A 16067-nucleotide genomic window follows, 5' to 3' on the forward strand; every position below is an offset into this window, starting at 1 on the left:
AACTTCAGCAAATACTTGTGATTTTCACCTGCAGATGAAGATAAAGTTATCTGCACAGAGCGATTTGCAGTAGTGATGGGCAATATTTTGCATTAGTTTGTGGAAGCTGGCTTCAGGTATTGGGTCACTTCCACGAGTGGCCAGCAGAGGTCGCCAGACCGAAACAAACATCCTGGTGTTCAGCACAAACTAGCATCAGCTCAGTCTTGTTGCATGGCATGATGCCGTTTCAGTGCATAATCCAATGTTTAGGACACAGTTCAATTTAGTGTCATTTGTAGCTTTGCAGTGACAGAATCAAGGTAAATAAAGCTTTCCAACTTATTTGCCATCTTTATCTTCACCACCTCACGTTATTCACATATGAGTTGGCGACTGCAAACCACACATCCCATGCTAATTACTTTGTGACAGAAAAGCCTATGTCACATAGCTACATAATGTTGACGGTGTTGATGGATGACAGGCCAGTAGTAGGATTATGTGAATGTGGACTCAAATCTGTATATACTTTTAATGAGTTTCTGAATATGGAAACAGCACACTCTGATACTGAAGAACAACAGGTTCAGCCCACAGAAGCACTGTACAAATATAAATTATCCACCCTCCGACACAGTGCAGATTAGTGGGGACGCATTTGTCATGGTGTGACTTCATTACTCTCTGAGCTCCATGAACCGCAGCAGTTTTGTTGATATGGTCATTTAACCCTGGCCACACATGCGGAAAAATGCATAAACAATGTGGTTCAGTATTTTTCCATCATGAGAGATTCACTACAAAGCAAAACAGATAAACATAAAACAGAGTTTTGGAATTTCGTTTCCTCCTGTTTCTTTTTTTCTTTTCTTTTCTTTTTTTTTTTTGATTATGACGATAAAAATGTTTTTCATCTTTTTACTTCTCACACTGAGTTTGTTTTCACGTCCATGCACGTTCAGACAGTTTGTTTTTACGTGAAAAACCAAAAACAGAAATACCATGGTTTTTCATTTTTTCGTTTTGAAGAAAGAAGAAAGGTTGACCGCTGATATGGAAGTACAAGCAAATATAGAAAAATAAAAGGCATGAGGATATGGTTATATCGTTAGCACGCTGATGTGTTAGTCACGACTAGCATCTGACTTTTGAAGCAGTTCAAAAATACACACACAGAGGTACATTTACCTTGTGCAGGTTGAATAAATGTCCATGACCCACTGGTAAAACTCTGCATCCACCAAAGTAATGGACATAATGGTCTCTCCAGCAGCTTTTCCAAACAATGCAAGTTTGTCCTAATAGTCTACGGTGGTTAGGCCTTGGCCACAGTCTTAGGAAGCTTCTTTGCTTCATCTTCATTCTGTAACTTTGTACTTAAAACAACTGCTAGTATGATGTAATAAAATACTCGGTTCGATGGCAGTAGTCACACCTGGTGTCCTGCCATGCAACTCTTGTTTAATGAATCAAGCCAGGCAGTGCTGCAAAGCCACAATGACAGGATGAAAAAGATTAAATACACATGTATTCATAAGACAGTCAGTCAATGTCTTTATGTCTTGATAGCCAACTGCATTTAGGCGTGCATTAGCACAGATATCACCATAAAATAAAAAAAAGACATTTCTGCTTTCTGATTTTGGTTCCACATACTTCACCTCATAAGTATATGCAGAAATATTTTTGACTTATTTTTATCTTTTCATTTTATATCGTGCAAAAGCTACCAAACTTAGTTTAGAGCTTCGTTAACAGGGGAAATCTGCAATGAGCTGTGTGCTTCTTCACGGGCGCGTGATGACTAAACCTTGTATGTAGGTGAACATCTGGCAAGTCCTGTCAGCTCTTTTTTCAAGTCTTTTCTAAAACCTCACCATAACCCGCCGTTTGATTTTGACTTGTACGTCACCTAATGCAATAGGAACGTTTTCCACGCCATTAAACCTGATTCGTTCCAGTTTCGCCCACAACCCCTCCGCCACCGCTCCTCAGACTTTCCAAATAAAACGGATCCAGCTGTGTGCGGCTGTGCGCCACCGGTGCGTCACACGGCTCTGCTGCTCGGTCGACGGGCGCACAACAGCTTCTCGGAGGAAGGAAGAGAAGGAAAGCTATCAGTATCATGCTGCTGTCGGTACCTTTGACTTTATGCCTGTTGTGGGCGAGCGGCTGCGCGGCGCGGAGCGGCGCAGTGATCCTGCGGGACGCCATGGAGCGCAGTCCGCTCAGTCTGAACGACATGTTCCGAGAGGTGGAGGAGCTGATGGAGGACACCCAGCACATACTGGAGGAGGCTGTGGACCAGGTCTGCGTCATATTTTATTCATTCATGCAAGGCCAGTGTTGTATTTCTCAGTAGAGGAAGCTCTTTTACCTGTAGCCTGTATTGTAATGTTGGGAAGAGTCAGTATCAGTGTAGGTCAGCTTCATTTTGACTACCAGGCGTAGGTATGTGTTGCAACATTACACATAGTTTCCATGTCTGCTTTATGTCTGACCCACACCGTGCCTGATACTATTAATAGTTCTCATAATTAAAGTAGCTGACCAAAATATTTTCAAGGCAACTCAAGAAAAGGTAATACTGAGCGACTTTAACCCCACATGTGTCACTTTAAACAACCAACTTCTTCTTGGCATCAGCTGTAAGGTCTGTTATATTTGCCTGGAATTGGATTTCAACAAGTCTAATAAGTCTGCTGATGTTTCTGTGCCTGGTTTTCATGAACTACTGTGGAGGTTTCCCTTCATGTCATCCAAGAAGTGGAGATTAATATCGATCAGTGGATGCCGTGTATCAACAAACTGCCTTTCCTTATAGCTGCCTTGAGGATTCATACCCCCACCCTCATATGGAAATCTGATTTGTGGACATGATGGAAAAACCATGTGCTTTATTTTATATAAGATTTATGAATGGATTCCTCATGCATCCTTACATTCAATCCAACAGATAACTACTGAGAGTGCCAAATTTTCTTCAATGTCACTGGATCTGCGTCCCAACTACCACAACGAGACGAAGAAATTGATAAAGGACGGAGACAGAGCTGTTCGGGTCCTGGATAGAGCTGACAAGGTAGGGGTTAACTTTTGAAAATATGGGAAAATATGTAACTCCCAGTCCAAAAAAACAAACCTTTCATCTTTTCCAGGTAATTTTCTCATGGATGGAAAAAAGCAGCAATGTTTTTTTTTTTCCTTTCACATGAATAAAACACAGAGTACCAGTATACTCGCTTTTCTATTTGAGGTCTCACACAATATGTCACTGTTTTTGCCATTTATAGGAAACTAATAACCAAACAGGAGAGATTCATCTTTCACACATCCACACGGAAATCTCTGGCCAGTGGAACAGTGTGGACCACGTGAGTCTTTTGCCTTCCTCGTCTATGTGGTCAATGTGGTCAATTAGAGAGGACTGTGGGCTCAAAGCGTTCCTTTCTGATCAAGGTGTAGCTCTTACGAGTCTGTGCTCTTTGACTGAATGACGTGTTGCGCCTGCTTGTCCAGCTGATAGCCTGTCGACTCAGGATTGCGGAAAAGTGGAAACATTTGGTTTTGAGGCCACGAAATCCAACGGCCCAGGCTTCAGACCAAATGTTTCTCTTTTAGAGGCGATGATACAAACTGTAAAAGCAGCCCTTTGGAAACACAGATAATGGCTTGAGTCTTTACTATGTTTTATCATATTCTACTGAACATCCTCATTTGTCTAATTATCGAGAGCACTTACTTCAATGTAATGTTTCTACATTAACAATTCCACTCAGTTTTGTAAATATTTATAGCGCCCGTAAGAAGAGGCAGGGAGGCGCTTTCTAAAACTGTGGCTGTATTGTCTCAACTTGTTTTATAAAGAATGAGATCATCCAGCAAACACATCTACCATGTACTTTTCATAGTTTTAGCCAACAGGAGACCAGATGGATTGAGGTCATTACTGCTGCTTGCTGCCTGTTTTGCCATTTTACTTTACAATGGTGGTTTTGATCTTTTGCTTTCCTGGCAGCTGTACAGAAAGTGGTTATGTTAATAGAGTTTGCCGCTGGAAAAAAAAAACTGCCAGGGAAGCAAGTACGCCCGCAAGCCAGGCAGGCTAAGGTCGGCTCTTCTAAAATGACTAACTTTACAGAAATTTCACCCTCTGCATGGAGTCACCCTTGAATTACAGTTAAGGAAGTCACAGTAAAGTTGGTTGATTCAGCGCATCATTTTTTCTGTGATTTTAAGATGAAGAGACATGTGGAAGAAAACTGGGATACATGTGGTTCAAATGTTATGCTTTTAGATTTCTGTAGTTGGACAGTTAGTACTGTTGTTTTAGTGGGATTTTAGGGTTTAGTTCAACCTTAGTCATGTCATGTCATGTCGTGATTGCCAAATAACAGATTTGGGGACAGTTGGAATGTTGTTTTCATTAGTTTTCCAGGGAGCAAAGGAGTCACATGAATAGAAATTATATTTTAATGGTGTTAAACAAATGCAAAGGTTAGATTTGACAATCAAACCCTCATTTGGTGATAAAATGAGCTCAATTGCTTTGACAGTTAGTATGAGAACTGCGCTTGGTGGGTTGCAGAGGTTTCAGCCGTAGTGCATCTGAGGCTATCAAGTCCAAGAGACTGCAGTACTTAAAGTGCGTGTGGAGGACCTGGAAGAATCCCTGCTCAATGGGATATGTTGTTGGGAAAGCAAAAAGAAGCAGCCTGGTTTTCTCCCAGAGAGCCAGGTAACACTGGGCATATTTGACCCACATGCTGCCCCAGCCAGAAGTGCAGAAAGTAGCTGGGCCTCGTTGTTGCTCCGGAAGTTGACAAGATGAATAGCTCTCTGGGAGGGGCTGCACCAGTGATATGACAACATCAAGATTCAGGATATCCCTGAAGCGGATCTCCACGTCAGCTTCAACCATCCTCATGTGGGTGCCCCTATAGCCCCTATAGTTGGTAGGGTGTGCGCCCCTTGTATTGAGGCTGTCAGTCCTCTGCAGTGGCCGCAGGTTCAACTCCCACCTGCAGCTCATTTGCTGCGTGTTGTCCCCTCTCTCTCTGCCCCCTTTCCCGTTGTACCTTCAACTGTCACTATCATAAAGGCTAAAAAAAAAAGACCAAAAAATAATAATAATAAAAAACCCATCCTCATGTGGTCAGTGTGGGGTTTTTTGTTTTTTTTTTCAAAATAACCAGCAAATTGTTATTGGTGCAGGTTTTTACACTGTCCAATTTTGAACTAATATTTTTTTGTCATATAGTTGCTATTGTTCAGTGTTTATTTATATTAAGAATGCATAGATAGGCCAATGTTTTAAAAGTGTTATACCGTGTGTCTGGATGCAAGATAAACTGCTTTCAGACGAATTTCCCTCTTGTAAATCTGTAATCATGGAGGTAACACAGTGTTCAAGGTGAATCCTCGGGAGAAACAAATTCTTTCAAGAGGAAGAAACTCTTAATTTCTTCCATGAGGAATACCAAAGAAGAGAGCGTCCATCTTCCTGAGCTGACACAGTAAACGCCATGTTGGTGAAGCTTTATAGATGATGTTCTGATGTCCTGTTCCTGTGAAGGCAGCATGAAGCTGTGCTTCAAACTATCCAGTTACAGAAAACTGACAAAAACAATGAAGCAGAGAGTTGTTGCTATGGAAATTATACACATCTTTGTCTTGTTACATGGGTGTAAACCATGTAACAACCCAACAGAGCACAAAAGCTGTCCTCATGGTACAGGAATATTTCACCAAATGGGTGGAGGTCTTTCCCCTCCCCAACGACCAGGCTGTAACTGTGACTGAAGTGCTCACCTTAGTGTGTCATTATGGAGCACCAAAAACACTGCACATCAACCAAGGCCAGAACTTTGAGTCCGAAGTGTTCCAGAAAACATGTAAGCTGTGCTTGAATGGGGTGTATTGCTCAGTGAGTAGACTATGCATTTTATTGGTCTATGTGGAAGACAATTTAAAAACATATTTAAGTCCCCGCTGAGCTTATGAAACTAATAGCAGCTGTAGTCATCTGGCATTTATGGAGAAAATTGCTGGTTATTGTGGGGAGCATGGCCCATATTTGTAGTTTCCAGTGTGTTCTTTTTACATATTTTCCATTGTATTTCCAGTGAGAGCTTTCTAAAACTGAATGTCTCAAGCAGAAGACAGTGTACTCACAGGGAGAAAGGAAAGTTTTTAGATCAGAGGCGCACAGGTACACAGCGAACATGCACATATTTTGAAGACAGACTCACAGAGGATAAATGATGCACTCGCTGGCAGAGATGCGGCAGCTATGCTCGAGTGTCTATCATTATGAGTGGCCTCGTCTGATAACAACTGTTAGCCTCTTGATCCTGTTTCTGACTTTGACACAGTCCAGTCAGCCTCAATAATGCATGCTGTTTCAGGGACTTGGCTCTGTTCCTCTGCTGATTTCCCAGAGGCAACACACGAAAGATAAAGACAAAAAAAAAAAAAAAAAGTTCAGTTCACAGCAGGCCAGTGCTGTTTTTGGCAGACACTGTTTCCTCTGTCCACTGGAAAAGAGTCGAACTAGATCTCAAATGTCTGAGTAGCATTCCAACATTTCACAATAAAAGCCCAACTAAACTAGTCATATGTATTCTAAAGGAAAATCCGCCCTAAAGCCCTCAAATTCTTTTAGAAAGCAGTGTGCACTGCACTCTGTACGCTGCCATCTGTTTTGTTGCATGATGTATTTGGTGTCCCAGGAGATAACTGACAAAACAAACATGATTTCTAATCACATTTATATATTTGCATCTCAACTAAAGTGGAATTTGATGGAAAATGTTTCAGAGATGTAAATGTTGGGGTTCGGTCTCAAGCATTGTGTCATACAGTGAAACTGGGAGATGTCACATCACAGAGGTGGAAAAGATGCTCATGTCTTTACCTTTAGAGGCCATAATAGAAAGCAGTCTCACTTCACTTTTGCACTTCTTTGCCATTTACTTTTGATCAAGAAACGTTTTATCAACAACCTATGAAAGAAACAAAATGTAGAGGAAGAGGAGTGAAAATTCTTGAGATTTAGCCCATCTGTGCAATTCAGATTTCACTGATGTTGTCCATCAGGCAGTTTTAATGGAGATGGACTGTAGCTGGCAGAGGGACAACTTCAGAAACCATCAACCACGAGGAACCAATTAAGTGGGGTTGCATCGGACAACTGCTACTGTGAGACAGGAAAATGTAACCCAGATGTCATATATGGTGGCTTACATATAACACTTTAGATTAATGCAATTGTTTTGAACACCATTCACATCAAAAAGTCAATTCAGATTAAAACTGATTCAAATCAAAGCTTTTGTTTCAGTACAAGGCAAAGGAAGCTAATGAACGCTAATCCTGCTGTACAGTCGGGTTCAACTCACTTTTTCAACGTGCATTTTAATTCTGCGCTCTCTCACCGACTCAATATATAACTCTTGTCATCTCTCCACCCAGGAATGCATGGTGGATGAGGACTGTGGTGATCTGAAATACTGCCTGTATGAGATAGAGAATTCCAAGTGCCTCCCCTGCATACCGACAGATATGGTGAGGATTCAGTCACACTGTGTTCTTTTGTGGTTACTTGTTCAGTTAAAGCTGCTCTGCTCAGTGTTTTCATTTCCACAATGGATCAAATGGCTATGTTTAATGTGAACAGTGTCGCTAACAGTGACGAGCCCGCGGACAATAATCACCTGACTCGTGCTGTTTTAACGGCTTTCAGCGCATTGTTTTGGTTTCATGTAAGCTAGCTACCCCAACATCTCTGATAAACTGACCGTGCCCTACAGTTCGCTACCTGCCAAGCTCTTAACGACAAACAGACACAGTTAGCGTCTGGCTAGTGAAATTAATGGAGCATTTAGCTGCTAAAAACCACATAATTTTGTGCAAGCATCAACTCTATCACATTTCTCACAAATTGTTTGCATCTGGTCACAATTAGTGTCTTTGGCAAAAGGTTGCCTAAAAGGATAAAGAGTGAAAGTCTGCTGGTGAAAACTAACAATGAAGACTTTATCTTGGCATCGTTTCTGCTCTGTGCCACAAAGCAAATTCCCTCTGTTCTGTACAGAAACCCAGCAGCAGAGTTTGCACACAATGTGACACACTGCTGTATAATGCCAAAGTCATATCAACATGGATTATCATGATAAAATGTCTCAACACACAGAAAATCAGAATAACAATGTTAGCTGAAGTGTTAATCCTGTACAGTGGAGCAGCATTAATAAGTCAAAGGTCAGAAATATCTAAGTGTTATAAAGCCACACATAAAAAACCAAAAAGGATCCATGAAGTAATAGATGATAGCACAAAAGTACATGAACCATGAAGGACAGCAACAGACCATGTCTGCTTTACATACTTGTTTGCATATCTGAATGTGTGTCCCCATGTAGCCCTGCACTCAAGATGAGGAGTGTTGCTCAGATCAGCTGTGTGTGTGGGGCCAGTGTACAGTCAATGCCACCGAAGGAACAGAGGGAACTATCTGTCAGGGTCAGAGTGACTGCAGGCCGGACCTCTGCTGTGCCTTTCAACGAGGTGAGATACAACATGACGCCCTCAGAGGCCGACCCGGAAAACAAGAACTTAACCTGACTCAGTTAAAGCCACACTTCACATATTTAGTATAAGAGCTCAGATACACGCTGTAGGGTATGTTGTTTTAAGTCAAATCTGTTGAGCTCAGGTCAAATCATTTTAGCTCATACTCTTTGTGCATGTCCCTCAAGGAAGCTTGAATTTTTCCTGTCCTTTTCTCTGTAATCCAACTTTATCTCATTTTTATGGAGTATGCATTTTGTTTTTTGTTTGTTTTTTTTTCAAGGATGACAGTGGAGGAGTCATGATATTTATTTAGTCATAGCAAACAAACTTTATTGACGTCACACCCAAAAGTTTAGACTTAGGGGCATGGGGTAGTCATTCTCCATGATTAGATGAGTCCGTTGCCATCCTAGGGAAAAAAATATTGTCTGGAGTACACCTGTGCATCACTGCAGCATTGTGTTCAACCAACCACATTTCCTTATTTCTCTCTAGCTTCAGTTCAACTGAAATCAAACACATTGTATAGTCTTTCTCCATATACAGCTCATGGTCAAATGTACTGTATGAAGGCCGTCAAGTGAGGAGTGTTGGATAATGCTAAAGAGCAATGAAAGCAATGAAATGATTAAGCAATGAAAATGCTTAAGAAAACATCAGAGAGGAGTAATAGTGGAGGACCATGTGCACTCTTTAATGCTGACTGATATTTTTTCTCTTTACTGCAGTCGGATGAAATGGCGTACATGCAGTAAAACTGGTCTGACTGATTAAAATAATAAACAGTTTTGTTTCACATAAATAAATTCCAAATTAGCTCCTTTCTCACTGATTTATGTCATCTGTTAGTAATTCAGCTTGCAGCTGAGTTCCAGATGCTTCAAACTCTGTCCAAGAAGATTAAAACAAAACTGAATGGAGACATTCATGGAAAATTTTTCTTGTGCGTTCTTAATTTCTGCAAAACTGGGCCTGAACATCTGACATGGGCCTCATATGTTTGCTTTGTGTGTAACTACAAGAGCTGGGCAGTTAATATCAGCAGTGACACAGTGGCCACTGTGGCTGAACAGGCAAAGCAAAGACAGTGTCATTTGTTTTCTCTCTGGTACTTTCTCCAGAGCTGTTGTTTCCAGTGTGTAACCCCAAACCAGAGAAGGGGGAATCCTGTTGGAACCACCCCAACCTGCTGATGGACATGCTGGCTTGGGACCAGGAGGGTCCCCGTGACCACTGCCCGTGTGCTGATAACCTCCAGTGCCAACCTCATGGGTGAGAGCAAGCAGTTTACTTTACATTTACACTTAAAATCCATAGCTTTACTGCAAATGTTTGGTTTTTCTAAATTCCTTTTTTTTTTTTCCTCACACACAGACGTGGATCTGTTTGTGGAGAGTAGTACTGGAGATGGACAGAACATGAGGAAGTTATACGTAATCCTGTCCGGGAGCTATATTAACATCCATACTGAGCACTCATCAAACAACAGCCCACCTGCTGACCAACACTTTTTAAAGGAGTAGGATGTTGTTTCAGGAAAGGACTTGCACTGTGTTATTTATGCCTTATTACCAATGTGTATTACATATCATGAAGCAAATAAAAGAGCTGTTTTTCGTTTTGACTGAGAACCAAGAAAAGCACTATTGTGATATTTTCATATTCACAGATGGGTTTAATTTCTTTTTGCAATGGAGGACTACAGCAAATCACAGCTTTGACCACTAGAGGGCAAGCTTTTATCGCTTTTCTGTGTGTCAGGAAGCGGAACTTGAGAAATAGCACACATACACGCAAAGTCAGAGAGACACGTGAAGGAAATATTCAGGATGAGGCTGATAGCCACATGATCCCAGGACAGACTGAAACACACACACTCACACACACATACACATGCGAAGAGTAAAACTGAAGGAAACAAAAAGGTCTTTCACTTGCATCTTGAGATTCATCTTCAGTGTTTTTCCACAGAGAGACTGAATATCTAAATGTGTCGGTCCACACTCTGATGCAAAATTATAGGCTGCTTTTCTTTCCTTTTTCCTTTTCTTTCAACCAATGATGCTTTCTGCTGGAGCCCTATCGTTTTTCTTCTTCATCTTCTTCTTCTTTCTTATTGCTTTTATCATTCTCTTTGTTTTAGATTAGATTCAACTTTATTGTCATCATCAGAGTGCAACACAGAGACAACGAAATGCAGTAGTGACAACGAAATGCAGTCATTTTGTCCTGTTTTTGACATCTCATCAGAAACTTGAGCCAGTTGTCCCCAAACCGAGTCAGGATCATCTATGGACTTTGCAGAGTTAGAGGAAATTTTAGTACATCAGTCTATTTTGAAATAATACATTTTCAGAGCTGTGTCTTCAAGTTCAATTTCACATTAACGCTCATAAATCAAATTTGGCTTAAACTACTGTAACCACCCTTGGTGCACATGTTTGGATGCCTGGTCCAAGCTTTGCTCTGCAGTCTTGGGATATTCTCCCACTAGAGGACGCCACAAATGCAAAGATTTTATACCTTGAACTTGGCCGCTTGGATTCATAGGGAATTCACTTAACATGATCCAGGGGCATGACTCAGCTGATGCATAAAATTTGGTAATGACTGATTAAAATGGGTATGGCTTATTACAACTAATCTGAACTGCTGTGCATTTTTGAAGTTTTGTGACGTCCCTCTCTCTGCCCTCAGCTCCTGAGGTTGGGGTGGGAGTGGATGATTCTGCTATTAAATGTTAAACCTGTTTAAACTTGTTCCAAACAAATTATGCTATTTCTGTCAGTTTAGGTAGTACCACAGTACCCATCAACCTTTTTCTATAGTAACTCATTAGCCAGAGCTTTGAAGGTCCCATATTGTAGAAAGTGACATACCCATATCTTTTTTGATTATAAAGTATGCCGAGGTGCTATATAAAGAAAGTATCAAAACACTCCATCAACACGTATTCAGAAACTTTGCCTTAACATGATCTGTCAGGACTTTTTTGAGGTTGTTATATCACAACTATACAATCACCGGTGTCATCCAAAAACAAAAACATCTGCAGTGCCGGTGAGGAAACATGGTGGGTGGTGCCTGCTCAGGCCTGTCAGAGCTGAGCAGACACCGTCAGCACAGACTGGGCTTTTCAGGGCCAGTCTTTTGTTGCTCCTGTCCCAACTTGTTTGAAATGTGTTGCTGCACCAAATTCAGAATAAATATATGTTTACAAAAATCGATGAAGTTGATGAGGTCAGTCATTAAATATATCACCTTTGTGCTGCTGTACTGTCAATTGAGTATATGTGACAAAAGATGAGCAAATCACCACATTTTGTTTTAGGTATGTTTCCTCACTTTTTTGGAATCAAGGGTGTAAAATCCTAAACAAGACCTATTGTGTGAAAATGCCCCCTGTTTAGGTGGGTTTCCTCTGGATGTGCTGGTTTCCCCTGCCTGAAAAGTATTTATTAGGTATAAAACCACCCTTGCTCTCAAGTCTGGATTTCCAACGGTGCGTATCAGCAAGCACAACCGCACCCAAAACCCCTGGGGGCTTCAAATGTCCCAGGTTTAGTGTGGTGCAAGTCATGGGGCTTTGGTAATTTTATTGCAAATTTGTATGGGAATGTGCAACAACCAACTAAATTGGGTCCACTATTAATCCAATTTTAAGGCATTAGTTTCACCTGGGGCCAGTTTGTATTGTTTCAGCATGAGGTAAATAGGAGCCCATCAGCAGATGTTTGACCTGGGGCAGCTAACAGGTCAATCTGGCCATGATTGCCTGTGACTAAGGCAGTGATAACCAGGAATGGAGTGGATTTCCCATGCTGCATGACGGGACCAAGTGCAGAGGATTAAATCTGCTATGGACACAGAAGCCATGATAACTGCAGCTGAAACGTAGATTAACCATAACACAAGCAGAAAGAAGAGTCAGAAAGTCTGCAAGCTGGCTGAATCGTGTCAGGTAGCAACATCTGTCTAAAGTTTGCCAACACTGGCCAAAATTATAGCCACCACAAGCTCTTGCTTAAAGCTTGGTTTACGCTTCACCAGCTCAGTAAGGCTGTAGCTGCAAAACGCTTTAGTGTCTTGAATTCAGTAGGGGTGGGTCTTCTTATCGTTCAGGGGAAGAATGTGTAATTCCTTCTCACAGAAATGACAAGATCTGACTTTAAACTAAGCGACTGCATGTTCTGGACACGCGGCTCACTATCACTAAAGCTGACATGTTCACTACAGGCTTCACGCCCACTCGGACTTCTGACATGCCTCCGAAAATACCTGTGGAGCTGCTTCGGCGCCTCTTGGCTCGCCAGGGGCTGGCTTAGCTGAGGCTCGGTGAAACGCGGAGGAGTGAGACCTCTGTCTGCGCCCTAGCTGTGCCGGAGCCTGCCGTCCCTCTGACGTCACGGCGGCTCATTTATCCGCCCTGGCTGCTGGCTTCCTGCTGAGTCTCCACACTGTCGCCTGTAGCGGTACACGCCGCTGCTCCGCCACACAGCAGACAAGTTGAAGAGTCGGGGAAAACGTCGACATTTCGGGTACGTACCCCCTTTGACTTACGTCCACGAGCCGTGTGTGCCGTGTACTCGTGTCACTGTGGCGCTCGTTGCCGGGTTTCAAAGCGCCAAATGCTGCTGTGACATCGTGTAGGAAGAGATGCACCAAAGAGGAGGGAGGGCTGGCGCAACACCAACTGGAGTGTTGCTCTAAGATGAACGCAGATGTCTGGACTAAGTTAGACTTCGTGGGCTTTGAGCGTAAACCCCCACCCCTCCACCACAGAGACAGAAACGTCAGCCAGTCACCACTGCTCCCCGCCAAGCCACCATGGAGCTGTTGCGTTAAACTTGAACGTAATTGTCAGCGCTTCTTCTTGTGCCCTCCCCGCCACTGGCAGTTTGTTGAAGCACTTTAATGAGGAAGGTCGGCTGCTCCGGTACTTTTCATTTGTGGCGAGGGTTAGCTGAGCTGTCTCACTTTTCATTTCCTCCTGCAGTAATCACGTCAAAGGCTGTCAAAGCCCAACAGTCGGTGTGGTTTTCAGCGTCGCCCACTGAGCAAATGGACGGTGACTGATAATGATGTGAGGCAGCTGTGCGGACGGAGAATCACGGGATCCGTCGCCTCATAGTTTAGGCTGCTGGAGCTGAAGTGTGCTCTCGTTGTGCGTTTTGCCTGATGGATATCATCGTGCGGGATGGCTCTAATTGCAGTAATGTGCTCGCTGGTGGTTTGTGGGGTGATGAGGAAATGGTGCCCTCATAATGATTTCCCATTTTCAGACATATTTCTGATGTGTTGTGGACTTTAAACACAGTATTAGAGGCAGTTTGTGTTTCTGATCATCAGAGTTGGGTGTTACTGTAATTCCACAACTTTTGATGGTAACTAATTAAATAACGCAATCACAAGTACTGTAAATAAAATGGGCTAATTGCTGGTTACTTTCTTCATGACAGCAGACACACAGTCTGTTGTACTGAATTATAATGACATTCAACACAGTAGTAGTAGTTACAGCTGGTGCCATGGGCTGTAACAGCCACCTCACTAATGGTGAAAACTATAAACCTGCACAAAAATAACATTTGCCAAAGACACATTAGAAATTCGTAGAAAAGGTAACATCAACATCCAAACGGCAAACTTAAACTAGTCAGTCCAGTGCGACGCACGCGTGATATGAAATATTTGGTCATTTGAATGAGGCTTTGTGTTATTGCACATGTGGATGCAACAGGAAATAAAAACATGGAGGACAGTCGGGGTAATTCCAAACAAGGGAAGGACTCCAACCAGTCAAGACAAAGCAAAGAGCTCAGACTGAAAGAGCAGGCTTTTCTGCTGCGTGGATGTGGTTTAGTTATGAAAAGTGTGACAGAGCAGGAAACTGTACTTTGAAAATGATGCCACAGACCGGCCCCCACATGAGGCTGAAACACCACGAAAACCTCTGTATCACCTGCCAGAATGCTGTCAAACAGCAGGCAGAGGGTCTGTGGATGAGGGCAACGGACCACATCGGCGCGTTCAGAGCAGCCCAAATACAGACGCTGCATTACTGTGCTATAGTTAAAGTGTTTTCCATTGAACTTTTTTATGTTAATATATCTTATATTTTGTGACATTCTCTCTTAAACATTTGCAGGAGTATAAAAAAAGGAGAAAAACAATCACTTGAGTGCGTTGTGGCATCATAAGCATGAAGTTGACATTTCCTGTTGGAATAAGCAGTAGCGTGGACAGATGTGCCTTCATGTCAGTGTTTCTGGGACAGTTGTCCATCACTACGGTCTGACTCTGTTGCCTTTCAGTCCATATATTTCATCGACCGGGTAAATCTCTTTGCTGTAGGGGTTGGATGGCTGTTGACGAAGGATAAACCATGTAGAAGAGGTGAAAGCAGGGTCTTAATGTCATGTTTGATATAGAGATGTAAGTAAATGCCTTTGTCACAAAGTCTGGAAAGCTTTAAACGCTAAGATTTTCCTTTGCTTTGCAGTGGGATTAGTCAGACAGAGGTTGCTCCTGAGTGTTTGTTGTCAAACCTTAAAGTTTCAGCCGTCTGTAAACCGTTTAACCTCAGCCACAGGTGCCCCATTTAAGGTTTCTAATGTGTCTGATCAATTATTCAGAGTCAAGATGTGGCATCGGGGATCAGCTTGCTGTCTGACTTACTGTAAGCTAAAGTCGCTTTCACAGACACTTTGATCAAAAGGCCACAGCAGGCCTGTTAGCATACGTGCAAAACAAGATTTTACTTTTTCAGCGTTGGCCGATCAGCTTTCAAGGACGTTCATATAGGAGAGTGCCAGGTTCTCTGTTCAGGGAGTGCTGCAGAGGGGAAGCTGCTTTTAGCTGTTGTCTTTTGTCCCAGTTCTGCATTGTTCGCCCTGACATGCACAGAGATGCAGTGACTTAAACAGGGCACCAGTTTGGTCTATCAAAATTTGTTTTCCAGAACTTCAGAAAAAGATCCAGAAGATTACATCTTGTGCGTTTCCTCAAAAATGGACAAGCTTCATTTGTTGATAAGGAAGTAGATGTTCTGATACGTCTTTCCATATACCTGAACTTTGTATGTCTGCCAATCATGAGTACCCATCTGTTACCAGTGCATTATTTAAAATAATTAATAAATAAATAAATAGGTGTATATATATATATATATATATATATATATATATATATATATACACATATTTTTTAACAGCTGTATTCTACTAACCCTGTATGGGTGTGATGTGATTGCTGTCATCGCTGTATGTCCTGCCCAGATTAAACCCTTTGTCAAGCATGAACAAATACAGAGAAAATGCATACCATAGAACTTTCTTTTATTATCTTGACAGTCATAACTGAAATAAATAAGCAAGTAAATCTAGGAATACATAACACTTCCTTAAAAGTACAGCCACAGTTTTGTAAAATAAATTGGTGACTTTCTGCTCGGTCCGGCTAACCTTACACCACCAGAAATCCATTCGTCTTTGCTGCTCTGAAGCAGTCGT

General features: G+C 42.1%; 2 protein-coding genes across 3 annotated transcripts in view; both read left to right on the forward strand.

Moving 5' to 3' along the window:
• The first annotated feature begins 1904 nt into the window (after window positions 1–1904).
• Window positions 1905–11319, forward strand: dkk3b (dickkopf WNT signaling pathway inhibitor 3b). The gene is made up of 7 exons (XM_076732798.1): window positions 1905–2290; window positions 2939–3064; window positions 3276–3356; window positions 7456–7548; window positions 8406–8550; window positions 9678–9828; window positions 9931–11319. The coding sequence occupies exons 1-7, from the start codon at window positions 2108–2110 to the stop codon at window positions 9953–9955; spliced, it is 804 nt and encodes a 267-aa protein (XP_076588913.1). The 5' UTR covers window positions 1905–2107; the 3' UTR covers window positions 9956–11319.
• A 1683-nt stretch (window positions 11320–13002) lies between these two features.
• Window positions 13003–16067, forward strand: part of far1 (fatty acyl CoA reductase 1) — a 28538-nt gene continuing 25473 nt past the window's right edge. The window contains exon 1 of one of the 2 annotated variants that reach the window (XM_076732799.1): window positions 13003–13094. The gene's annotated coding sequence lies outside the window, so the exon portion shown is untranslated. The remainder of the gene's footprint in view (window positions 13095–16067) is intronic. The other variant, XM_076732800.1, reaches the window with a different exon arrangement.

Source organism: Chaetodon auriga, chromosome 6, assembly GCF_051107435.1.
Source record: "Chaetodon auriga isolate fChaAug3 chromosome 6, fChaAug3.hap1, whole genome shotgun sequence".
Taxonomy (NCBI): domain Eukaryota; kingdom Metazoa; phylum Chordata; class Actinopteri; order Chaetodontiformes; family Chaetodontidae; genus Chaetodon; species Chaetodon auriga.

Coding starts and splice junctions, on each gene's coding strand:
- dkk3b (XM_076732798.1), top strand. CDS start 2,108: ATGCTGCTGTCGGTACCTTTGACTTTATGCCTGTTGTGGGCGAGCGGC. Junction 3,065..3,275: donor TCCTGGATAGAGCTGACAAG/GTAGGGGTTAAC, acceptor TGCCATTTATAG/GAAACTAATAACCAAACAGG. Junction 8,551..9,677: donor CTGCTGTGCCTTTCAACGAG/GTGAGATACAAC, acceptor TACTTTCTCCAG/AGCTGTTGTTTCCAGTGTGT.